At 44.2% G+C, this 26,551-nt stretch overlaps 1 protein-coding gene and 1 pseudogene across 7 annotated transcripts in view; both read right to left on the bottom strand.

Annotated features, from left to right (window-relative positions):
* The window catches only part of LOC102168060 (stimulated by retinoic acid gene 6 protein-like), a 50,661-nt gene extending 24,700 nt beyond the window's left edge, over window positions 1-25,961 (bottom strand). For 3 of the 7 annotated variants that reach the window (XR_014824253.1, XM_084990111.1, XM_084990114.1), the window contains exons 1-6: window positions 25,839-25,961; window positions 14,220-14,305; window positions 12,438-12,538; window positions 9,423-9,553; window positions 4,329-4,449; window positions 3,116-3,161 (exon numbers count right to left, since the gene is read on the bottom strand). Coding sequence is in view for 5 of the 7 variants with exons in the window: in XM_084990111.1 (XP_084846237.1) it covers window positions 3,116-3,161; window positions 4,329-4,449; window positions 9,423-9,477 (222 nt within the window). In the remaining 2 variants the exon portion in view is untranslated. Of the gene's footprint in view, window positions 1-2,858; window positions 2,929-3,115; window positions 3,162-4,328; window positions 4,450-9,422; window positions 9,554-12,437; window positions 12,539-14,219; window positions 14,306-25,838 lie in introns of all 7 variants that reach the window. The other 4 variants (XR_014824254.1, XM_084990118.1, XM_084990124.1 and 1 more) reach the window with 3 other exon arrangements.
* On the bottom strand, window positions 783-1,980 carry LOC100153864 (CBY1-interacting BAR domain-containing protein 1-like; annotated as a pseudogene).
* Window positions 25,962-26,551: the final 590 nt, after the last annotated feature.

Below are 26,551 nucleotides of genomic sequence, written 5' to 3'. Positions count from 1 at the left end.
TCTTGGTGTTCCTGTGACTGTGGTATAGGCTGGTGGCTATAGCTCAGATTCAATTCCTAGCCCAGGAAATTCCATATGCTGCAGGTGTAGACCTAAAAAACAAAACAAAACAAAACACAAAACTGAAAAATAAAAAAATAAAACCAGAGCCAGATTGAATGTCATTTTTTAAAGCTAAAACATGTTTGGTAAGCATCAGTGGTTTACAACTAGTGTCCCATCACTGTTATTCAAGAATGATCCCACTCTTGCTGAAAAGTAAATTTATATATCAAGTGATGATACTTCAGGTTGTAGTAAAAGCGAAAAAGTAAGTAACTTTCGTCTTTTTTATTATAACTTTATGGAATAGAATTTGTATTTAAGCACAACACCTATCTAGGACACTTTTCTGATGTTAAAAGCATGGTGTCTTGACCTAAGCAAATGAAATTGACAGATCTTTTTTTGTTTTTTGTTTTTTGTTATCTACCTATCACAACCTCAACCAGGTATAGTGCATCAATATGAAATACTTCTGAAATACATATTTTTTTAAAAAGTGGAACCTATGCAAAAAGATCACGTACTGCTAGAATGAATGTTGAAATGACTACTGTGTAATATTTTTTAAAACCTTCATTTTTGGTCAGTACAATTTTTCTTTAATAATTACTCTATTTCCAGTAGGATCTCATTTTAAGGTTTAACATATCAAACCAGCATAAAGTGTTATGGTTTAGTAATTCTGGATTCCAAGTCATTTAGGATGAAAATGGAAATGCAAAGTTTACTTTAGAAAATTAATTTTCTTCTTCTGTAATGTCTAAGTCTTCATCCTCTTCATTATCATCTTCTGTTTGTTCATCTTTTCTTAGTTGGCAGGTGAATACCTGTCCTGTTCCAGATATGCACTTACCTGACAATGATCTCTGAAGAGGTAACTCTGAATTTGCTCTGACCATATCTACACAGGATGAATAATCTGGTATATATATATAATTTTGGAAAACCACTAAATCTTCTTCATCAAACTTTTGTGTATTTTGGTAGGCAGCAGTATAGACCTCTGAAGCTTTGTTGTGAGATAATGTTTCAATAGTGATAAATTCTGAAAATAGAGTCTTTATATCTTTTGTGCTTTTCAAAACCATCAATGGTTTCCTCCAGGTGACAAGTTGTTAGCTCTCTGTAACTCAGTTTCTGCCTGTGAAATAACATGTCCATCAGACAGCTTTTTTGACGTGTCTTCCTTCCATCCTCCCTGCCACCCCACCCCTGTCTCTCTCTCTCTCTCTTTCTCTTTTAGTATGTGCCGGAGGCATGCCAAACTTCCCCGGGCCAGGGATCAAACCCGAGCTACAGCAGTGACAACATTGGATCATTAACCTGCTGAGCCACCAAGGAACTCCTGACACGTTCTTTCTAACTGAGTTACTATTTAGTTTCTTGATTCCTTGCTGTCAACATTGCTTTGAAGTCATTTCATTTCATTTTTACAATGGTTCCACAAGCTTTCAAAGGTTCAACGAGTTTGGCTTCAAGTCTCTCAACCTCTGCTTGTCGATAATCCTGAGGTTTGGCAAACTCATCAGCAAAATTTTTCAATCCCTGCTTTAAACGTGGGGTCCTATGGAGGCACACATGTTGATTTCATTCATCAGGAGGTCTGCTTTGTCTCACAGCCTGGTAATTTTCCACACATAAGCAGCAAAGATTTGGCACAGCTCTCTAAACTGCTTCTCCAAATTTGTGACAGCATCTTGCAGCTGTTTGGTTTGAGTGTCCTGTTTTTCCAAACTATACCTCAACATCTCGCCTGGTACACAGTCAGGGATCCTGGGCTGGTCCCCAACATTGGGGTTCTGAGGCATCAGGGTGGACTTAGGTACGTGAGCCCAAGAGCTCACTTAGCAGTTCTTCATGTTAGGGCTTCTGAGCACAGAAGTAAGACCCTGCCCCCTCCCCAAATTAACCGTGCATATTTTGAATTTCAAAAGAACCCCTGGAAGACTGAGTGCTCTTCAAGACGCCAAAGAAAATACCTGTGATCTGGAATTTCAGGCACTGTGAGCTGTGGGAAGGAGGGCATCTTTGGGGGCAGAGATTTGCCAAAACACTCTCAATCCCAGTGCAAAGAAGCAGAGGGAAGGCTTGGCTCCAAGCCTCATTTTCTAACCCTGCTCCCCCCATCCCAGACTCTCTTTATCCCACCCTTTAATCCTCCACATTTATTGAAGCCCAGGAAAGGCTTTGACAAGGCCCCCTGGGCTCCTGACCCAGGCAGCCTCCTTGCACTCCCCTCACCCACCTAGTAACGCTTCTAGGAGTAACACGACACCCCACTTTCATTTTGCTCTTTTTCCTGGGGTACAGATGAACCAGCTTCCTCTAATTCTCTCTTTCTTTTTTTTTTTTTTCCTTTTTTTTTGTTGTTGTTGTTTGTTTTTTGTATGTGGTTTTTGTTTTTGTTTTTGTTTGGCCTCCCCCATGGCATATGGAGTTCTCAGGCCAGGGATCAGATTCTAGTGGCAGTTGCAACGCACGCCACAGCTGCAGCAATACTGGATCCTTTAACCCACTGTGCAGGGCCAGGGCTCGGACCTGAGTCCTGGTGCTGCAGAGATGCCACCGATCCTATTGGGCTGCATCGGGAACTCCAGCTTACTCTAATTCTAAGAAAGACAATGTATGGCAATGTGAGAAGGAATTCACCTAGTGAGTCTCCCATCCATTTTCTAGCCTGAGAAACTGAGGCCATATGAAGGAATGGAAAGAAATGAACTCTGGAGTCAGAGTTCACATGAACTCTGGTCTCAACTCCCAAATCTGCTGCTTCTCAAGAGTTACATGATGTATTTGCACCTCAGTTTCCTCACCTGTAAAACAGGTTTCCGAGAGCTTCCCTCACTTGGGGGCTGCTGTGAGCATCGACTGAGAAAACATCTTCTGTGAATGAGCAAGGAATGAACATAAGATGTTCTACACACAGAAGCATCATGAATGACGCCAACTTCCCCTCCGTCCATGTGAGGAAGCCAGGGCCCAGAGTGGAAAAGGCTCATCTCAGGTCATGCAGCAGGTTGGCCATGGTGATAGAACTGAACACCCTACACACAGCTCAGCAGGGACTCACCTCTCCATGGGGACACTCTATGATGTAAAGCATGGTAACAGCAAACCTGCAGGACAGAAACAGGGTTGGGGTGCTTCCCAGCATAGCCCCCGTGAAAACAGCCCAAACTCTGCTAACCCAGAGTTATCTCTCCCTTCCCATTCTTCTTGGGAGTGCTGGTTCCCAGGCCTCTGTGTACATCCCACCCAGATCAGGTGCCCTGCTAGGTACATGCACACTGAATTCATTTAACATGTCCTCAGTGAGGACACAATCCTGGAATCCACAAGGGCAGAGTGGGAAGATCTGAAAGACTCTCCCTCACCACCAAACGGAAAGGGATTTGTCCAGGGTCACACCCAGAGGCAGGACCAGGACCCAGGTCTCCTGACTCTGGGGCTGGGGCTCTTTCTGCCTGGACATGGCCTTGTCTGGAAACACTGCCCTGAGATATAAGCCTCAGGACTTTCCTGCTGCTGGACACACATCCTGATCATATCCAAGCTGAGGAAACAGAGCTCAGAGGAGGGTCAGGAAGCTGCCACCTCCAGGGACTGGGAGCCACGAAGGATGAGTGTGTAGCTATCACTGTCATGAGTGGGGGAGGATGATCTGCACGAATAACAATGTGCAAACAAAGAGGCCGGAAAGCCTGATCCATGAGGCTCTGTCTTCCGTGTACATTCCCTGACTCACAGTGGGATATAACAGCATGTTTGCTGAATGGATATATGGATGAATGAGGGCGTATAGGAGACTTGTCTGATGGAAGGCGTGTGCTAGAGACCATTAGGGGTGGAGAGACGGAGAGAGGCCAGACTGTGACAGCCCTAAGGCCCTGCTCTGGCACCTGCACTTTCCCCTGGGCTCCCAGAGAAGCGGCAATGGTAGGGAAAGCAGCACCCAAATGAGACTCGTGCTTCTAACCATGGGGCTGTCAGCTGTTGATAGAAATGAACCTCTCCACAAGCCTGACTTCTGGGAGTATTCTAATCATGAGCAGCCTCCTGTGAAGCAGACGGAATGGAGGCCTGACCTTCTGAAGCCTCAAGTGCAGTTCCGAGGAGGGGCCGCAGTGGGACCTTGGACCAGTCACTGCACCCACCTGCCCAGGACCTCGGTTCTGGGCAAGCTGCCCTCCAGGGAGAGCTCTTAGGTCACCTCCAGCCCTTTATCCCGACTTCAGCCATGGCCAAAGGAAGGCACAAGGGCAGGCAGACAAAGTCCATCTTACCAGATCAGAGAGTAGCTGAAGCCCAGGATGGAGCTGACCAGCCGGAACTCCGACGAGAGGCAGGCAAAGAAGGGGAAGTGACACAGGCCGACTTCGATGCCTCCTATCAGGAGCACAAAGGCTGGGGGAGACAGGGCCAGAGATGCTGTGAGTTCTTCTCATGGGCACAGGGGATACCCAGGGCAGCTAGGGGCTGCACATGACTTGCAGTCACAGGTTTCAGGACTCAAGGAGATGAGTGGACAAGTCCCAGCTTAGCACCAGGAGGAATGCAGGAATATCCTTCATGCATTTATGCAAAAGACCCTTCAGGTACTTCTTCCACACTAGGTACTGGGCTATCAAGATGAAGAAGACTTGGTCCCTGCCCTTGATCAGCTCACAGTATGATGAGCAGGAACAGACCACATAAATGAACAAACAAAAATCACTGAGAGGGGAGTTCCCTTCGTGGCTCAGTGGTTAATGAATCCAACTAGGAACCATGACGTTGCGGGTTCGATCCTTGCCCTTGCTCAGTGGGTTAACGATCCGGCGTTGCCGTGAGCTGTGGTGTAGGTTGCAAAAGCGGCTTGGATCTGGAGTTGCTGTGGCTCTGGCGTAGGTTGGCGGCTACAGCTCCGATTGGACCCCTAGCCTGGGAACCTCCATATGTTGCGGGAACGGCCCAAGAAATGGCAAAAAGACAAAAAAAAAAAATCACTGAGAGGTATCCATTGTATATTTCTTGGTGATTTTGTTTGTTCATTTATGTGGTCTGTTTCTGGTCATCATACTGTGCCATAAAAAGGACAAAATAATGACATTGCAGCAACATGGATGCAACTAAAGATCTCATATCAAGTGAATTAAGTCAGAAGGGAAAAGACAAATACCATATGATACCACTTACAAGTGGAATCTAAACTATAGCACAAATGAACCTATCTACAAAACAGAAACAGATCACAGACATAGAGAGCAGACTTTGGTTGCCAAGGAGGAAGGGGGAGAAAGTGGGATGGACTGGAAGTTTGGGGTTGGTAGATGCAAACAATTACATGTAGAATGGATAAGCAATGAGCTCCTACTGTACAGCACAGGGAACTATGTCTGGGTAGAATATGATAGAAGATAGTATGAGAAAAAAAGAATGTATATGGAGTTCCCCTCATGGCTCAGTGGTTAACGAATCCGATTAGGAACCATGAGGTTGCGGGTTCGATCCTTAACCCACTGGCCTTGCTCAGTGGGTTAAGGATCCAGCGTTGCCGTGAGCTGTGTTGTAGGTTGCAAACGCGGATCGGATCCCGCGCTGCAGTGGCTCTGGCGTAGGCCGGCGGCTACAGCTCCAATTGGACCCCTAGCCTGGGAACCTCCATATGCTGCGGGAGTGGCCCAAGAAATGGCAAAAAGACAAAAAAAAAAAAAAAAAAAAAAAGAATGTATATGTATGTATGACTAGGTCATTATGCTGTACAGCAGAAATTGACATAACACTGTAAATCAATTATACTCTAATTTTTAAAAATCACTGAGAGTAAAGCACCACTGAGAGTGGTGAGGTACTGTGTTCTAAAACTTCTTGTAAACTACTGTGTACTTTATCCATAAGGCAGTGATAATATTAATGCTGCCATTGACTAGCTCCTAGATGGTCTAACAGGATCCAGTAAAAGTAATCGGGCAAGGCCATCTGCTTTGATCGGGGTCATGTGCCAGGCACTCAGGACACAGGAGGAATGAACAAAGTTCTTGCTTTGAGATGCTTACAGTCCAAGAGAGAAGACAGAGAAGAAAGTAAGTGATGTGATATGTATGGTAACAGAGGCATGGTAAACCTTCTATGGGGACAAGAAGAGGAAGCCATGGACCTCACCGGGGATCTAGGTATCAAGGAAGGCTTCCTGGAGTTGGTACCGTTTAGCAAGGCCATATAATATAAGCAAGAGTTTGAAGGATGGAGAGAAGGAGGGAAGAAAGGATGTGAGGATAGAAGCTGGAACAGCATAATTTTTAATTTTACCTGAATTCTTCCACCATGTTAGCAGACAGATTAACTAAGATAGCAAAACCAAAACCCAGAGGCAACATCCACAACAAATCTAGGTGGCAAGACCCATTTGTTATCAACATTTGAGTGACAGGAAACTGAGGTAAGGCAATAGGATGTCTGAAAGCCAGAGAACAGAAGAACCCCGAACTGACAACAGATATTCAGAGGAAATTGAAGCTGAAATAACATCTGAAAATGGGCAGTGTTGAAGGCTGTAATTCATAAGTGAGAATCAGCAGACCTTAGTAAGGTGGCAGTAAGGTCTGAAGATGCTGGAGCTGTCGGGGCCCGTGAACTCACTATACTAAATATCTAAGTCCCCTCCCAAGACACGGCCCCACTTGAAGGAGAAACTACTGGTACTGAGAATCCAAAATGAGAAGGATAAGAATATTAGGAGCTGTGAAAAGGTGGGTCCAGACAAAAGTAGAGGGAAGAAGCCGGCTCAGAAAGTATGAGGTTATAATGAGGGTACATATATATTATCACTTTGTGGGAACAGAAGAGGGAATCCTTTTTTCGTGTGTGTTTTTTTTGTTTTGTTTTTTGTTTTTGTCTTTTTGCCATTTCTTGGGCCGCTCCTGTGGCATATGGAGATTCCCAGGCTAGGGGTTGAATTGGAGTTGTAGCCACCGGTCTACGCCAAAGCCACAGCAACACAGGATCCAAGCCGCGTCTGCAACCTACACCACAGCTCACGGCAACGCCGGATCCTTAACCCACTGAGCAAGGGCAGGAATTGAACCCGCACCTCATGGTTCCTAGTCAGATTCGTTAACCACTGCGCCACGATGGGAACTCCGGAATCCTTGCGCTGTGAAGCAAGAATGACCTTCTGGCCCAGCCACATACTCAACATCATTAGTTGTCAAGGGAACCCAAGTCAAGACAATAATCACATACTACTTCATACCTACTAAGATGGCTATGACTTTTTTAAAAATGAAAATAACAAGTGTTGACTAGGATGTGGAGAAATTGGAACCTTCACACATTGCAAGTCAATGGAACCAAAAGGAGAAGCCAGAAACAGACCCTTGCATATGGGTTGATTTTTAACAAAGATGCAAAGGCAATGCAGTGGGCAAAGGACAGGTTTTTATAATAAGCAGCGCTGGAAAAAAATGGCTAGGCAAAGGCAAAAAAAAAAAAAAGGAATTCAATTCACATCTTATACTATATGCAAAAGAATTAACTCAAAATGTATCATAGACCTAAATGCAAAACACCATAAGACTATAAAAGTTCTATAGAGAGCAAAGAAGAAAATATGAGTTACCATAACTTAGGTAAATATTTATTATATGATACCATAAGCATGATCCATAAAAGAAAGAATGAAAACATTAGATTATCTATCATCAAAATTTTAAAAGTCCACTCTTCAAAAGAAACTGTTGGTAGAATGAAAATATAAGCCACAGACTATGGAAAATACTTGTGATTCATACATCTCAAATAATTTATATAGAGGTTACATTAAAAACTCTCAAAACTCAAAAACAGGAAAACGAAAAAAAAAATAAGTAGGCTAATGATATGAACAGACATTTCAGCAAAGATTTAGGGATAGCAAATAAGTACCTCAAAATGTGCTCAACATCATCAGTCATCACAAAAGTGCAAATTAAAACAACAGTAAGATGCCACTAAATGTCTCTTAGGAGGGCTGAAATTAAAAAGAGAAAGTGGAACTCTCATACACTGAGGGTGGTAATCTAAAATGGAACAATCACCTCGGGAAAGAATCAGACAGTTTCTTTAAAAGTATAATCCACTATGCCATGGGTGTGGCCCTAAAAAGACAAAAATAAATACATATATAAATAGTTTTTTTAAAAAAGGAGTTCCCGTCGTGGCTCAGCAGTTAATGAACCCGACTAGTATCCACAAGGACTCTGGTTCAACCTGACCTCTCGCCTGGAAACCTCCATATGCCATGGGTGTGGCCCTAAAAAGACAAAAATAAATAAATAAATACATAAATAAATAAATAAATTTTAAACAAAGTTTAATCCACTACCCAATCTTGATAGTCCAGACATTCTACTCATGGGTATTTACCCAAGAAGAATGGAAACATACAAAGACTCATAATGTTCATAGTGGCTTTATTTGTAATAGCCAAAAACTAGAAATAAATCAAATGTCTATCAATAAGTGAATGGATAGACAAACTGTGTTATCTCCACATAGTGGAACTACTCAGAAGTGAAAAAGGAACAGATTTCTGATACACTCTAAACATGTGTGAATCTCAAAAAAACCATGCTTGGTACGATAGAAAACAGACCCCTCAAAAAAAAAAAAAAAACACACAAGTGTCTTCCGTATAATCCCATTTATATAACTGCCTGGGTTGAGGCTATGACAGGATAGGGATGGGGAAAAAAGGAAAGTAAAAGGGAAAAAGTTAACTTCTGAGTTTCATGATCCTGATGGTGGTGATGATTTGATAGATGTAAACATTTGCCAAAATTTTACTTGTATACTTCTCCAAGGTGTATCGTTTTGGTTTTAATTTGCATTTCCCTAAATATGAAGGAGGCAGTGTAAGCATTTGCTTACATAGGCTTGGCAGCCAGGAGAGAGAACTGAGCTAGACAGAGGTTTGGGAGTCACTTTATTAGGAATGGTTAAACCTGTGGGTTAGAGTTGCTCCTTCAGGAAGAGCCTGAGGTATAGGGGACAAAGAGTCCTCAGACTCACGGCCAGAGAAGTAAGCACCGTCCTTGGGGGGGAGCATCTGAGGGCTTACCGAGATCCAGAATGCAGTCATGGCCATGATGCAGAAGAAATTTTTAGAATGGGTGACAGTGAACCTACGTTCTGAGCCTTTGTTCTACTCTGTCTAGAGAAACTCTGAATCTAACTGGGAGAAGACCCCCACAAACAAGCTTTGAGACTTTGTGGGCTTGGCATTGACCTCAGGCACATAACAGGCTGGGAAGAGAGTTCACCAAGTTTACCCCATGATCCCAGAGAATGCCTGCCACACGGTTTCTGAGAGCAAGAATTTCCAAGGTGAAATTGCCAGCAGGTGTGAGGCAGCCACGTACCTTGGGCCCACTGCGGGACCTGCAGGGGCTGGTAGCCTTCTGAGAACAAGAACATGACCTTATTGGCTGTGGCCCCAAAGGCGACTCCATAGGACCATCGGTTACTAAAAGTGCCCACAAAGTCCAGGGGTCTGTGAATAAGAGAAACACCTCATGAGGCCAGGAGGAGGTGATCCCCACAGTTCACCTGCAAAGTATCAACCCCACTCCGAGGAGGGATTCTTGAGTGGTACACTTCATTTCAACTAACATATGCCAAGGGCCTCTGTGCTGATTCTGGGTTAGGCATGGATTCAGGGTACCAAAGTGAGGAAGGCAAAATCCTTGCCCTCCAAGAGAAGCTTCAGGTCTGGGGGACATAAGCCAGAACACTAGCAGCCATGACAACAAGCAAAATGGGATGAGTTTCATCTACAAGACCAAAACAGAGCATGTGCCAGACAGACTGGAGGAACCTGCCCTGCACCTGCCCATGGTCTATGAGAGTCCTTTCCAAAACCCCTGGGAAGGTCTGGGTATCCCTGGCTGTGCTGGTTGCATGTGATCATGCCTTCCTGGCCACAGCTGATTGGACTATGGGAGACCATCTGACTTTGGATGCTCCAATCAGATGCTTGGCTTTGTATTTTAGATTTGTGATTCTGAAGACAGGAGCCAGCTAGCTGTTAAAACTCTGTTCTGGAGGGAGTTCCTGTTGTGACTCAGCAGGTTATGAACCCGACTAGTATCCGTGAGGATGTGGGTTCAATCCCTGGCCTAACTCAGTGGGTTAAGGATCTGGTGTTGCCACAAAGTACAGCGTAGGTTGCAGATACAGTCAGATCCTGTGTTCCTGTGACTGTGGCATAGGCTGGCAGCTGCAGCTCTGATTCAACCTCTAGCCTGGAAATTTCCATATGCTTCAGGTGCGGCCCTAAAAAGCAAAAAAGAAGAAAAAAGAAAAATTCTATTCTGGAAAGTCATGCCAAATTGAGTCTCGCTGAGGTTTAGGGAAGCCGAGATCCTATGTCAAATAATAAAGTCAAATGGCAGAGAGGAAGATCAGAAAGTGGTGCTAAAGTGGCCCCGTTGACATGAAAAGGCAGAAGCAGAAAATCTCCCATCTCTGGTTCCCATGAGGCCGAACGTGCCAGTTTCTGTGAGATCTCTGTAACTTCATAAAAAATGCTTTCTTTTCCTTTTATGTAAACAAGCTTGAGTAGACCTATGTTTCTTCTCACCAAAAGAGCTTTGTCTACATCAGAGTAAGCAGTTACGTTTGGGAAAAAAGAGAAAAGGCGTTCCCCAACGGAGTGCCATTTGAAGTGGGCTTAGTGAAAACTCAGGTGGCGGGGAGGGCAGGGCCCTGCAGGCAAGGACCTGGGACGGAGGATCTGGATCCCACCTTCCCGTCCCATTTGGCTGGCTCACCGTCAAGGCTCAGCTCAGGGAGCACCTCTCTCAGAAACTTCCCTGACCACCCCCCCCCATCAGGCCCACCTACTAGTTGCCTTGCCTGGGTCTCCTCAGCACCAAGTTCCGGTCCATGCTCTTGCCATCACTCTTTTGGTCAACTATAAACTCCTCTGGGGTGAATCCCTAGCACAGGACCTTGAAAACAGTAGGTGTTCCCTGCACGTTCACAGACACGCATTTTGTTGAACTGAACTGAATTCTAAACAATCCCGTCTGGAGTACTTAAGAGCAATGTGAGGCTTAGTTTCTCTAACTTTAAAACAGAGATGACACCCCTGCTGCTCTCACATCACAGAGACACCATGGGTGACAAATGAAGAACAGCTCTGTAAACTGTGGAATGCCATGCATGTGAGAGGGATTATGAATGAGTGAAGCCAGGGAGCTAAAACTACTCAGAAAAGCAGGGCTTTTGATAAGAAAGTGGCCTGAGAGCAAGCAAACTGTGCCATCATCAATTTAATTCAAAGCAGCTTAACATGATCCGTATAGAGCTCTTACTTTAAAAGCCCTGCACCAGGCCTTGTCTGCCAAACACTGACTGAGGGCAGAGTCTGAAGACCTTGTTTATCCACCAGGCTCAGCCTCAGTCCCTCTCTGTGCTGCAGCCAGTGTGGCTTCGACCTGGTGGTCCGGGAGAGGCTAACTGCTCTAAGGGGTGGTGTCCAGAATGGCTGCTCCTCTGGGCTGGTATATGGTACACAGACATTGCAGTTGGATTTCTCTCACCCCAAAGCCCAGGTCACGCCCAGCTTCCAACCTGACATCCTGGCTTCCTTTCCCTTCTCCAGCAAGGCTGAGGCCTCAGGGTGATCACATCCTTGTGTCTGCACAGGTTATGACACTGGGGGAATCAAACCTAATAGCAACCAGACCTAGATTAAAGCTCTTGTCACTTGGTAGCTGTGTGGCCTTGGGCAAGTGACTCAACTTCTCTGAGCCTGAGCTTAATCATCTAGTACATGAGGATAATAGATTCTGGGGTTCCTCCTAGTAATGTAGGCAAAGCAAACTGTTCTATGTCTGGGTCACAGTCAGTGTGCAATAAATGCCAATCACATCATCATTATTATTAATTAGAGGGTGATAAGGCAGAGATATGAACATTTAGAACTAAGGGAAAAATGTGATAAGGGGAGCAGAGACTCAGAATGGCAGAGCTGGAGAAGCCCTCAAAGCTCCCTGGTCCAGGGGGCTACCCTGGGGTGTGACTCATGCTTCCATCCAACAAGGAGGTCAGTTGCTGCCAGTCACAGGGAACTATCTCCCCACTGCTTCCTGGGGCAGCCATGGCGCAGAGTGTGGGAAGGCCTTTCCCACAGTGATCTTAGCCTCCTTGAGATGTTTCAAGTACATCTGGGCAGCCCTGGGTACCAAGGCTACAGTGGCTTGGAAGCCGATTCTGAATTCTCTGAGCTTTGGGTAGGCTGGGGCAGGACTGTCCACAGTGGGGTGGAAGCTGATGGGGAAGGTAACTGGGAGTTAGACTAGTCTTAGAAATGGTGTTGCTCCTGACACAGAGGACCCCCAGCTGTAGTGACAGACTTTGGCTCAACTCACATGATCAGTCCGAAGTGGTTCCCCAGGAGGTAAGAAGTGTCATCTCTCTGCCTATGGTGCTCTCGTCTTTGGAGAAAGGACAAGACCAAAATGATGACAAGCTGTAGGAAGAGAAGATGAGTTTGTCAGAGGGAATATTCATCCTCAGCCCCCTGTGCCCTCACTGAAGGAGAGTGTGCGAGTGAGCAGAGCGCTCAGAACACCTAGGACTCAAACCCCATGCACCCTGGAGCTTTCAGAATGATTTGTACTGAGCTTTCCTTTGTGTTGCCCTGAACAGACATGGGTTTAAAGCTAGTCTCTCCCACATACTGGCTGGGAGGGAGACCACTTCTTTGAATCTCAGTGTCCTTATTTGCACAAAAAAAAAAAGAAAGAAAAAAAAAAGGCGGGGGGGTAATCACTGTCCGGTTGTCCTTTGTCTTTTATTCCTGCAGATTCAGTCATATTCTCATATCCTCAATGCTCCTTTTCTCTCTTCCTTTTAGTAGAACTTCCTGAGAATGATCTATACTTGCCGTTTCCATGTTCTCATCTCTTACTTGCTCTTCAACGCCCTAATCTGGCTTCTGTCCCCCTCACTCCGTGGAAGCAGTTCTGACCAAAGTCACGCGTTACTGCCTCGTTGCTCAATCCAAATGTCAACTTTAAGCCCAAATCGGTTCGATCTCTTAGCAGCATTCACAGTGTTATCCTCTTTTTCCTCTTGGAAACATTCTCTTCCCTGTGCTTCTATCGACCGTGCCTTTCTGGGTTTCTTCCACTACTTCTCAGTCTCCTTTGCTGGATCATTCTTTACTAGATGTGAAGTTCCTCATGTTTAGTCCAAGGACCACTCCTCTTTTCCCTTCCCATTGTCTCTTCCAAAGCGATTCCATCAAGAGCCACACATTCAATGACCACCCACTACACAGAAGACTCACAAACTTGAGTCTTCAGCCCTGTCTTGGTCCAGAATTATGCTTTCAACTACACAGTCAGCATTTCTTTTTGATTTATCCAACTCAGTAGGTCTTAAATAGACCTCATGACTGTCTGCCCTTCCCTGTTCCTTCATCCACACCAAACCTGGATCTCTTCTAATTTTCCCTAACAAGTGAATGGCAGATACCACCCTCCGTCCAACCATGCAAGTTAGAAACCCAAGAGTCATCCTCTCCCTCGCCCTCACCTCTCTATCCAACCCAATACCAAGTCCTACTGCTTTTACCTCCTGAACTTCTTGAGTTGACCACTACCATCTAGGATGAGGTAAAATCACCTCACCTGGACCCCTGCCACCCTCTCCTAACAGGTGTTCCTGCCTTTTCTCTTGCTGCCGCCAACCTGATCCCCACACTTCAACACATAAATCTGATCCCACCATCCCCATGTTGGAAACACTTCAATTACTTCCCATCGTATTTGAGAAGAATACAAAACTGATTTACACGGGCCACCTCCCTAGGCACCCCCACCTCGATTTTCCATCCCAGACACCCCCGCCTTCCCAGCTCCTCACATTCCCCATTGCCTTTGCACATGCTCTCCCCTCTGCCTGAAACATTTTTCACCAGATCTTCCAACAGACTTCAGCTCTATCCCTGCTTCCTCAGAAAAGTCTCTTTTAACTCCCCTAAAAGTCGGTGTCCCTGACTTTTAGGACGCTCAAAGCCCTCTTCTGCCTGTGTTTTTGGTACATAATGTAAGAAAACGACTCTGCCGACCTGTTCAGACCCCCTTGAGAGACTGTGTATGGGAGCAGCCCAGCACCCCTCCCCTCCCTCCCCGATGCTCCCCTACCTTCACTTACTGATGGGATGAGGGAGTAATGGAGGAAGAGTTCCATGTTCACCGAACTGGCACAAGTGCCATTCAGCTGCCTGGTCCTGAAAAACAGCCAGAGCACACATACATCATCAGTCCCTGCTGCAGTCACTGACCCTTCGGCCTTGAGCCTCACTGTCAGGAATTTGGCTTGCAGCCCACGAAGATCATTTGATCTTTTTTAACTTCACTCTCTGAGTTAGTGCCACTCACCTGTGATGCCCCTTCCCAAAGTGGGTTAATCTTCTTTCAACTCTTTTTCCAGCTTGATTATCTATCCAGCTACCCTACTAACTGGATCTAACTCCTTCCTTTCTTGATGATACAGCCAAGGACTGATTCAGGTGCCATGGAGCTCAAAGCTTATATAATTTGGACATCATTTTCAAATAAAACTACAAAACTATGCTAACATATCTCCATGTAAACATTTAACCAATGTGCCCCCACCCTCCCAGAGCCTTGGTAGAGTCTTGTGCAAGTGAGGGGCCCCGCGACATTAAGCTTCAGTAACTTCACAGGAAACTAGACTTAGAACATGGTTTTTCATAACCAGAGGTCAAGAAGCACCTGCTCACCCTGATTCACTGCTGGGCTACTGGAGCAGGACAGTGGTTATCTGGACAATAGACTGTGGACTCTGTCCTCTCCTGACCTCACAGTCTGCAGGACTGGGTTGATGGGGTCTCATGTCCGAAATGCATGACAGCAGTTTTATGGCCTCTCTTTGAGAGGGACCTGCTCCTTTCTGGCTCCCACCATGCTTCACTCTCGCCTCTTGACTTGCGCTGCACCACCTCAGCACATGCTCGCCTCCAGATCCTTGCTCACTCTGTGCCCCACACCTTCAGCATCCATCTGGCCATCTTCTGGGCCTCCTCCCTGACCAGCTCCTAGTTTTCCCTCAGAAGTCTCAGGAAAGCACTCCTCTGGAGAATCCAGAGCATGGCATATTCCCCACTCCCCGAATTCCTTACAATTCCAGTACTCCACAGTGATGTCTAACCATAGGACTGAAACATCCTAGAAGTAGGGGGCCTCCTGCTGTCAAAAATGTGCTAGAGGGAGTTTCTGTTGTGTCTCAGTGGGTTGCGAACCCTGATAGTATCCATGAGGATGCGGCTTTGATCCCTGGTCTTCCTCATTGGGTTAAGGATCCAACATTGCCATGAGCTGTGGTGTAGGTCAAAGATGTGGCTCAGATGTAGGTCAAAGATGTGGCTCAGATCCCTCATTGTTGTGGCTGTGGCATAGGCTGGCAGCTGTAGCTTCTATTCGACTCCTAGCCTGAGAACTTCCATATGCTGCAGGTGCAGCCCTAAAAAAAACAGAAGAAAAACAAAATGAAAAGAAAGAAAGAAATGTGGTAGAATTATAAAAGTTAGAATTCTGTTTTTAGGGAGTGAGTTCCTGTTGTAACTCAGCAGGTTAAGAACCCAACAAGTATCCATGAGGATGCAGATTCAATCCCTGGCCCCGCTCAGTGGGTTAACAATCTGGTGTTCCTGAAAACTGTGGTGTAGGTCAAAGACGAGCCTCGGATCCATTGTTGCTGTGGCTGTGGCATAGGCTGGCAGCTGCAGTTCCAATTCAACCCCTAGCCTGGAAACTTCCATATGCCGCAGGTGAGGCCCTAAAAAAAGAAAGAAAAAAGAATTCTGTTTTTAGGAAGGTAAACTCAGCGCATACATCACCCTCCCTGTTCTATACAAAACCTTCAAAATGATAAAAAAAAAAAAAAGATGGGTTTTTTTAAAGAAAGAAACAACAACAACAACACAACATAGCAATATCTGAAAACAAGAAGTGAATCTGTCAGGGACACAGAAACTGCTAGAAGACACTGAATGATGGTGAACAATTAGGACAGATCAAAGAGAAGAAGCATCAGCCAGCACAGCTATAGACTATGACCAGAGGAAAGGTGCTCTACACCCACACGCAAGAGGCGGCTGCAGGCAGGGTCTGCTGACAGACCACAGATGATGAGTCAGGTCTCACAAAGATGCCAGCATCCTCTCACTCTGCAGACCGGCCAGGGCCGATAGGGTTGACATCTCTGGAAATAGAATACACGGGTTGGAAAGGCAGCACCCTGGATCACAGCTAGCACCTGGGAGGGACCAGGCGCTTTGGATCTACACCAGTTGCTGAGGTGCCCCATCTAACCATGCATCCCCCTCCATCCTGCCACACTGAAAGCTCACCATGGCTGCAGCTGCCACCCTCCCCCATACAAATACCCCAGAGCAAATCTCCATCACAAAGACAAGCACCCCATTCAGAACCATCAAACATGTAAGGAAAGATTATACCACAAAACGGAGCCCCAAATTCAGCAGATAGAAGAATTTACTTCTGAGGAAATGAAGTTTACACAGAACCTCTCTGAGACAGTGAGAAAAAGAAATTCTCTATAAGATGAATAAACCTAGGAGGAAGTAAGGGGTGCAAAACACCACGCTAAGCAAAGAAATGAGCAAAAGTTCCCATGATTCCTGAGCACAGGATTTTATTTATTTATTTGTTTGTTTTTAGGCCGGATCCTTTAACCCACTGACCAGAGCCACAGATTGAACCCGCATCCTCATAGATTCTAGTCCAGTTCTTAATCCACTGAGCTACAACAGGAACTCCCTGAGCACAGGATTTTAAATATATACACACATATATATACATTTTTAGAAACATAAACACTCAAAAAGAGTCTCTCTAAAAGAAATAGCAGAGGTCATTGCCAAGTAAGAAAAAAAACTAGGAGGAAGGGGAAGGAGTCAAACTAGGAAAATATATTGTTAAATATCTAAATAAGTAATTATGGTGAAGGAAAATGTTTGAAATGGCAGTTTGGGGTTGAAATGCCAGGTGCTATCCCACCTGGGAGGAGGGAGAAGTGGGTAGGAACAGGTGTGGGTACAAAGGGAAAATGATGACCGCATTCTTATGTTTAGAAGGATGATGCAGAAACCTGTTTTTTTCTTTCTGGGCTTTATAAAAAATATATATATAATTCTAAGTAAGTATGTTAAAAATACACAGTTAGCTACCCGAAAAATATAAATAGAAAGTAAACAAGTATATTTAAAAATGCATATAAAGGAATGAAAATTCAATCACCCCAGCAAACAAGAGGAGAAAAAAAAATGAAATCAAGATTAAAATGGAAACATCACAAGAATAGAAAGGCCCAAAGAACAGTAAGCCACCGACAAAGAAGAAATACAAATATTCAATAAATTCTTGAAATGTCAACTAGTCATAAAAAGAGAAATTAAGATGAAATGCTATCTTATCTCTTAAAGTGGGAATCATTGAGAATACTACCCAGCATCACTGAAGGTTAAAACAAGTTGGTATTTATTTACTGGTAATCAGAGCATAAGGAAATATACACATTCTTGGGATTAATTTTGCAATATATACCAAGAACCTTTAAAATACAGCAATTCCACTTCTAGGAATTCTACTTCTAAAAAATACAGGCTAAGGAAATAATCAGAGAGATGCCTTGAAGACATGTGCCAGAATGCTAAGATTTTCACTCTTCCCTCACCCCTGCCATGTGTACATTACATTTAAAACGTAATATAGGAGTTTCCGTCGTGGCGCAGTGGTTAACGAATCCGACTAGGAACCATGAGGTTGAGGGTTCGGTCCCTGCCCTTGCTCAGTGGGTTAACGATGCGGCGTTGCCTTGAGCTGTGGTGTAGGTTGCAGATGCGGCTCAGATCCTGCGTTGCTGTGGCTCTGGCGTAGGCCAGTGGCTACAGCTCCAATTCGACCCCTAGCCTGGGAACCTCCATATGCCGCGGGAGGGGCCCAAAGAAATAGCAAAAAGACAAAACAAACAAACAAACAAAAAACGTAATATATTCTCACCGTGAAACATTCAAAATATTTACAAATGCATAAAGTGGTACCTAAAACCCTTTTCCTTCCATAATTATGCATGTTTATAACCTAAAATTTTAAGCAAAAATGGGACAGACTAAGCTTGATTTCTTCATTTATTTTATTTTATTGGTCTTTTTGTCTTTTTAGGGCCACACCCTCGGCATATGGAGGGTCCCAGGCTAGGGGTCTAATCGGAGCTGTAGCCGCCGGCCTACGCCAGAGCCACAGCAACGGTGGATCCCAGCCGCATCTGCCACCTACACCTCAGCTCACGGCAACGCCGGATCTTTAACCCACTGAGCAACCTCATAGTTCCTAGTCGGATTCGTTAACCACTGAGCCACGATGGGAACTCCCTTGATTTCTTCATTTAATGAAAGGGTAAAGGAAAGGGAATTCGTTTAATAAAGAAGGGAAATTTCTCATGTCAGTATGTACAGACCAGCAGGACTATTTCAGTTGGGTGACCCTGACTGCACACATTTGATGCTGGGCCTGTTTGCTGCTTGGAGGGTCTGAGCTGAGAGTCAGTCTGGAGCAGCGGAACAGGTGAGCTCAGGGAGGGAGGGGAGTGAAACTCTTAAGTAAGGGATCCACAGCTTAGAGTCTGGTCCCGTGGACCCCACTGCTACACCAGCAGCCACTGCAGGGACCAGTTGAAGCAGGCACTGGAGTCAACCCAAGTTAGAAGGCCACTGAGATCCCCTTCTTGTTCTCTGGGACTCATTCTGCTTCCTGGAGAACCCAGAGCTGGTGGGGAAGATCTTCTGAGAGGTGAACAGCTTTTACAGGGCAGCAGCAAAACGGCATCCCCAGATGTAGAAAACCCACTTTTCACAGACAATAGCTTGGAATTGCGTTTATGATACACTGTGAAGTGAAAAAAAAAAAATCACTTAAAAGAATATGATTCCAAATTGTGAAAAGTGGTCCATCTCTGGGTAGTGGGATTTGAAGTCATTCTCTCTCTCTTTTTTTTTTTTTTTTTTTTGTCTTTTTAGGGCGGCACCTGTGGCATATGGAGGTCCCCAGGCTAGGGGATGTATCAGAGCTGTAGCTGCCGGCCTATATCACAGCCATAGCAATATGGAATCCGAGCCTCATCTGTGACCTACACCACAGCTCACGGCAACACTGGATCCTTAACCCACCGAGCAAGGCAAGGGATCGAACCCAAGCCCTCATGGATACTAGTTGGGTTTGTTACCGGGGAGCTACAACAGAACTCCCCACTGAGCCATAGCAGAACTCCCTACATTTTAAAAATAATTTTTCCCAGTTTTCCAAGGGTAGTACATAGGTGTGTTGCTTGATAGCTGCTTAGAACAGTGCTTGACATAAGGAGATAGCAGTAAATACATCCTGAATGAATGAATGGGTTGTTTTCATAATCAGGGAAAAGACTGGAGATTGTCTCAAAGCAATAAAACACCATTCTGGAGGGAAGTTGCCTATGAATCTGCATAAACTGAAAGCATACAAGATTCGTTACACAGTATTGTATAAATGACAAATCTTTCATTAAGTAAAAAGATTGAAAATAAAAGGCTATGAGGGTGGAATTCCTGTTGTGGTTCAGTGGTAACGAACCCAACTAGCATCCATGAGAATATGAGTTCGATCCTTGGCCTTGCTCAGTGGGTTAAGGATCTGGTGTTGCCACGAGCTGTAGTGTAGGCTTACAGCTGTAGCTCTGATTTGACACCTAGCCTAGGAACTTGCATAGCCACAGGTGTGGCCCCAAAAAGACAAAAAAAAAAAAAAAAAAAAAAAAAGCTATGAGGGCAAATGTGAGCAATGACATACAGCTGGTGCATCCAGAGCATAGGTCATCTGCATTTCCAACTCCTTTCTCCAACACCCCCAAACTGACCGCCTCCTGGAGGCAGCGGGCTGTCTCTGTGCTCCTACAATCCTGCTTCCTTTAGTCCTAACATTATCACTACATAGTCATAAATTAAACATCTGATAATAGATTTTATTGATTGATGTCACTTTACCGTGTGTCACTATGTCCTAGGAATTCTATTTTATGTTATCTCATTTCATCTTTACGAGAATTGTGTGAGGTGGATTGTATTACCTCCTCTTCAAAATGAGGAACTGAAGCCAGGAGAGGTTTCCTCACTTGCACAGGAGGAGGTGAGGCTGGGAGCCAGGATCCCCTGTATGTCACCCGTCCCACTGCTGACTCACCTAGAAGTTTCCTGACCTCCTAGAAGTTTCCTGACCTTCCCGGCTGTGGCTGACTCATCTCTGATCCCAAGTCCAACCCACCACCTGGCACAGACAGTCTCAGGGCTGTTAAATTCCATGGGAACTCTGCTCAAGAAGTTGAGACCCAGAAAGGGCCAGTGAGCAGGTCCAGCTCAAGGGACTCAGTAGCTGGGGCACTGGACACCTTGAAGGCAGCAGAAGGGAACTGGTTCTCACTGCTAAGTGTAGAAAAGTGTTGGGAAGGAGGAAGCAAAGTGTGGTGTGTGTGTGTGTGTGTGTGTGTGTGTGTGTGTGTGTGTGTGCGTGCCTTCCATGTGATGCATCCAGCAATGCAGCAGCCTGTGTGGTGGAGTGTCATCCTGAGCCAGTCCTGCCCCACTTTTTCAAATCCAATCCATTCCCTAACACACAGCTTCTACACAATCCTGCCTCGGGTTTAGGGGTAGATGTAATAGTGTGGTTAGGCTGGTTTGTGCCAGCTTGGGACAATCACTTATCAGGAATTTTGCATCCTGGCTGTTAAACACTATCACTGGTAAAAATTAAATTACACAAATATATAATTTAAGAAGTTGTATTTAAAAGGAAGGTAGTAAAGCCTCAAAACACATTACTTCCTAATTATTTTGCTACCTTTCACTATGATCTATGCTCTTAAGGCTATTTACATCAGTTAAATCTGCATAATAAATACTATGTTATAGTGTGTGCTACCACAGTGCCTCTCTTCACACCTTCATGTCAGCAATACTGTATAGTTTGAAATCAGCCATGGTGGGAGTATTTACACCAGGGAAATAGGTAATCACCACAAATCAGGCTTTGATTTACTGTTCTGCAAACTGTCCAGAAAGTGAAAGAGAAAATGTTAATAAGGCAGATTAAATTTAAACACTTTACATCTGTAGCCATTACATTGTGAGAAGAAAAAAAGAAGTCAAGGAAATATTTTTTCAGAATGTAAAACTCTTACATCATGCATCCAAAAAAGTAGTTTCCAGTAATTGACCATGAGTGAAGTTCTGACTTAGGCCTTGTCTTCATTATTTACATTTGTCTTACTCATTAATGTCAATAAAAATATCAGCCAACATTCATGGTGAAACTATGCTCACCAGTCAATGCCAGGTTAGTTACAAATGTAAGAGTTTGGCAAAAATCAATGAAAGCATTCTATGAGATTTAATTGCCTCTTTGAAATCTGCAAGGAAGATCATGGTATGTTTTATTATTTGCAAAATGTGTGTGATACCTCTGTTCTTCCAGTACAATTAATATTAGACTATGTACATATATGCATACTTTTTTCAGGGAGAAGCTGTTGCATTTCTGGGCACACCACTGGGTAGATGAGACTCTGGCTCTGGGTGTGGACAAGAATAATGGGGACATCTGAGTTCGGAGGCTTATGTCAACATAAACTATGCTTTAGGAGAAAGACAAGTTGAGTGGAGAGAACACAGGAGTGGGCCAGTGCCCCACACTACCCTCTTCTCCCAGAGCTCTACAAAATGATGAGGTCAGACAAGATCAGTGTTTTTTAAGTTTCTGACTATAAGTCAAACACACATTACAGCCACAACCTAGTTCACATGTATGTGCAAAACAAGTTTTCATAAAACAATACCCTTAATATGCATGGTTATGTCTGGTACCTTTAATTTGATTAACTCTATTCATTTTGTTCTTTGCTATTCCATTTTGTAAAATGCTGGTCATAACCACAAAATTAATTTTCCAACCCCCTAGTGGGCTTACCTAGCTGTTTGAAAACAACAACAACAACTTGACTATGAGGTGACTGTTAGGGTAGGAGCTGTGCATCCCTGAAGGCCTCTGATTCCTGACACCTTCAGCAAGTATTGGTCTTTACACTGCTAGTTATTTCAGAATGGAAAGGTGGAAAATAAAGCACAAACTAAAAGTATAAAGAAAGTTGAAGTAGGAAAGAGAGTTTTACATACTGAAATCAAGCTGGCTAAAATAAATTTGTTATTATAAGGGTTTTTTGTTTTTGGGGGGTTTTTTTAGTACCTCAAGTGGACATATGGAGGTTCCCAGGCTAGGGGTTGAATTGGAACTACAGCTGCTGGCCTACACCACAGCCACAACAATGACAGATCCGAGCTGGGTCTGCAATCTGCAACCTGCACTGCAGCTCCTGGCAATGCCAGATCATTAACCCACTGAGTGGGGCCAGGGATTGAACCCGAATCCTCATGGATACTAGTCAGGTTCATTTCTGCTAAGCCATGACAGGAACTCCTATAAGAGTTTTTTAAATAAACTTTAATATCAACAGGGTACTCATGTAAAACTGGAACTTAGTTTTCTTTCATCTGTTAAAAGAACTAAGTTTTATCGGACTTTTGGTCTTCTCCTGATAAGAAGTTGTGAAATGTTTTTCTTTGCCTTCTAAATAATCTGTCTAGAAAGCAAAGATTCTCTGTGCTTTATCAAAATAACTTCCTATGTTTCATTTTGTCTTAATTGGGTCTTTGTATATTTAAGAGAACTTAATCACCCCAATATTGAAAGAGCTAAGTTTTGCTCACAACTACATAAACATCTCTATTTGCCTTTAAAATCTTTTGCCACTTTGGTTAAATAGATAACTATGTATTGTTTCACAATGATCTATGATCTTCATTTAGTCAAGGGTCCAAACCTTTTCATATTTTTCACAAACTTCCCAAAGTCAAACTCAAGCCTTTTTTTTTTTTTTTTTTTTGTCTTTTTGCCTTTTCTAGGGCCGCTCCCGTGGCATATGGAGGTTCCCAGGCTAGGGGTCAAATCAGAGCTGTAGCTGCCGGCCTTCACCAGAGCCATTCCAACGCAGGATCCAAGCTGCGTCTGCACCCTATACCATAGCTCACGGCAATGCAGATCCTTAACCCACTGAGCAAGGCCAGGGATCGAACCCGCAACCTCATGGTTCCTAGTCAGATTCGTTAACCACTGAGCCAACGGGAACTCCGAATCACAACTGTTTAACTGAACTGCCCCATTCTCAATTCTGAGGCAGTTTCAATGAGATATAGAGCAGTCTGTCAACTTACTTTCTGGACTATGGAACTAGTTTGAAGTTTCAAAGGCAGGCAGAATTTGTCACCCCAACATATGCCTTTTCAGCATAAGGACTATTTTAAGATGGTTATTTTTAAGAACTGCAAACTTAGGAGAAACTCTAAAAACTGAGTAGAAGATACCCTTTTGTAGGAAACACCTTCCTGGGAAATTTAAGGGAAATCTCCATTTCAGAGGTGTCTTCCTCATGGTACCAGGAATGGTATATGAGGTAAACAAGGTAAGATGACCTTATCTCTAGAAACACTTATCAATGCAGAAAACAATCTGCACGATCAATGCTGACCTAAATCTGCACAACCTTACCCTTGTTTACGGTGCTTTTCCTGACAACCTCCTATTACTGATTCCCCACCTCCAAAAACTTCTTTTGTCTTTAGCTGAAGATGGTATTTAGGGTGACAGCTTCAGCCATTTGGGGCAGTTACTCAGTTTTCCTGGTTATCTCCCATGTACACAGGAGGTATAGATATTATCGAACTTCTGTTTGTTTTTCTCCTGTTAATCTTTTCATTACAGGGCTGTCTCAGTCAAGAACCTAGAAGGGTAGAGGGAAAATTCTTTTTCCTCCCCCACAACAACATCCTCAACAATCTCAACAGATAACACAATGACATCAGAAAGCGATGGCTCTATTTTTTGCTCTATTTTGGAGTAGACTTTTCAATTCTGGGATCATTTAATATGAACTGTTTATGTCTAAATGAATAAGAATTCTTTTTTTCGGGGGAAGGGAGCTTTTTAGGGCCACACTTACAGTATATGGAGGTTCCCAGGTTAGGGGTCTAATTGGAGCTACAGCTACTGGCCTACGCCACAGCCACAGCAACAGCAGATCCAAGCCACGTCTGCAAACTACACCACAGCCCATGGCAACACTGGATCCTTAACCCACTGAGCAAGACCAGGGATTGAACCCGCAACCTCATGGTTCCTAGTCGGATTCATTTCCACTGTGCCACAACAAGAACTTCAAGAATTCTTAATTCCTGACAGCCAGATGGGACTTTACAACTTTCAAAGTCCTTTCACATTCTTTTCTCATATGATCTTCACAGAGCTGCGGATTGGGTAGGACAGGTGTTATTACGCCTGATTAATAGATGAGGAGACCCAGGCTTTAAGATTTGCTAGAAACTACAGGGCCAGGACTCAAGCCCAGGTTCTCTGATACCATATCCAGGTTCTTCCCACTCCACTCTGAGGCGGCAAACAAATGTCCGTTCACTAACCCAGGAACCTATCCATGATTCCTTTTTCTGTGCCGGCTGTTTACAAATCACCTAAACCATGACCTCCTCCTGGTTCCGTGAATCATCAGCAGCAAAGAAGACAGTTGTCAGGTTCTCAAAAAACTGAAAATAGAACTACCATATGACCCAGAAATTTCACTCCTGGGTATATATCAGAAAACAACAAAAATACTAATTTTTAATTGTAAAAGATACACCCCCCCCCCCCCAGTGTTCATTGCAGCACTACTTACAACAGCCAAGACATGGAAGCAACCATCCACCAACAGGTGAATGGATAAAAAAAGATGCAGTACTCAATCATAAAAAAGAACGAATACTACTCAATCATAAAAAAGGAGGCAAAAAAAAGGGGGGGGGAGTTCCCGTCGTTGCGCAGTGGTTAACAAATCCAACTAGGAACCATGAGGTTTCGGGTTCGATCCCTGCCCTTGCTCAGTGGGTTAACGATCCGGCATTGCCGTGAGCTGTGGTGTAGGTTCCAGACGTGGCTCGGATCCCATGTTGCTGTGGCTCTGGCATAGGCCGGCGGCTACAACTCTGATTGGACCCCTAGCCTGGGAACCTCCATATGCCGCGGGAGTGGCCCTAGAAATGGCAAAAAGACAAAATAAAAATAAAAATAAAAATAAGAAAAATAAAAAAGGAGGAAATTTTGCCATTTGCAACAACATGGAGCGTATTACACTAAGTGAAAAAAGCCAGACAGAGAAAGGCAAATACTGCATGATATCACATATTACGGAATCTAAAAAATAACAACAAACTAGGGAATCTAATAGCAACAGGAAAAATAAAAAAAACAGACTCACAGATATAGAGAACAAAATTAGAGGTTACCAGTAGGGAGAGGGAAGAGGGGAAGGGCATAGAGGGGTAGGAAATTAAGAGGTACAAACTATTAGGTGTAAGATAAGCTACAAAGATAAATGGCACAACACAGGGAATATAACCAACATTCTATGATAACTACAAATGACGTATAACCTTAAAAATCATGAATCACTACATTGTACATCTGTAACATAATATCATACATCAACTACAATTAAAAATTTTTTTGATTAAAAAAAAAAGAAGACAGTTGCCAGGAACATGAAGTTGTCTAGCATGCCTTGTCTTAAATCTGACTCTAATAACTCACCTCGCAGTTGGGAAAAGCATTTTGGTGGAAAAGCCTGCAGACCTGGTGGACAGTTTGCTTCTCTGGATTGTTCTTTGTGCTTCTCTAGCCTCTTGATGACTGCTTCTGGTATTCTGACGTTCTGCCCAGTTCTCTTCACAGCACCCAAAAGAAAAGGCAAACATGCAGTCAAATATTTACCAGAGAAATGACAGCCAGTGGGCAGCCTCCTTCCCTCTTTTAGATCACCGCTGGCTATTCTTCCTCCCCTCCCATGCTTTCTCAGGCAAAAGCAGGAACTGCCCTTCTGTTTCCTCTGGCTGCCTCTTTTAGCCCCTCACTGGCTGTGGGCACCGGTTCCTTGAGGTGTTGGAGCTTTGCCCAGCAGTTGAGGCCTCTTCGGCTAGCTGTAAAAATTACTACAAGCAATAAAGTAGGACTCTGCCTCAAGGCAATAAACTAGGAAACTAGGACCACTGGATTCAAGATTCTCCTTGGAAATAAGGCCATTTGCTGGGAGAAGGGGCAACAGAGGTTTAAAACTGAACTCCACCCATGTGGCAGCACTGACTAGCAATCCACCAGGAATTCCTGCTCCCTTGCCACAAAGTGAGGCTGCTGCTGGCAAGGATCTGCCTGGCCAGGGGCCATACCCTCCCTCCCACCAGAAAAAGTCTAGGAACCAACATGGAATCAAGGCTCACCAAGGGAATGGGCAGAAGTGACATGCATGA

The sequence above is a fragment of the Sus scrofa genome, chromosome 1, assembly GCF_054392235.1.
Source record: "Sus scrofa isolate SSC_HxYL_T2T_F1_AM1 chromosome 1, Sscrofa_HxYL_maternal_Yorkshire_Landrace_v2.0, whole genome shotgun sequence".
Taxonomy (NCBI): Eukaryota; Metazoa; Chordata; class Mammalia; order Artiodactyla; family Suidae; genus Sus; species Sus scrofa.
This window is presented reverse-complemented; position numbering and strand designations above follow the sequence as displayed.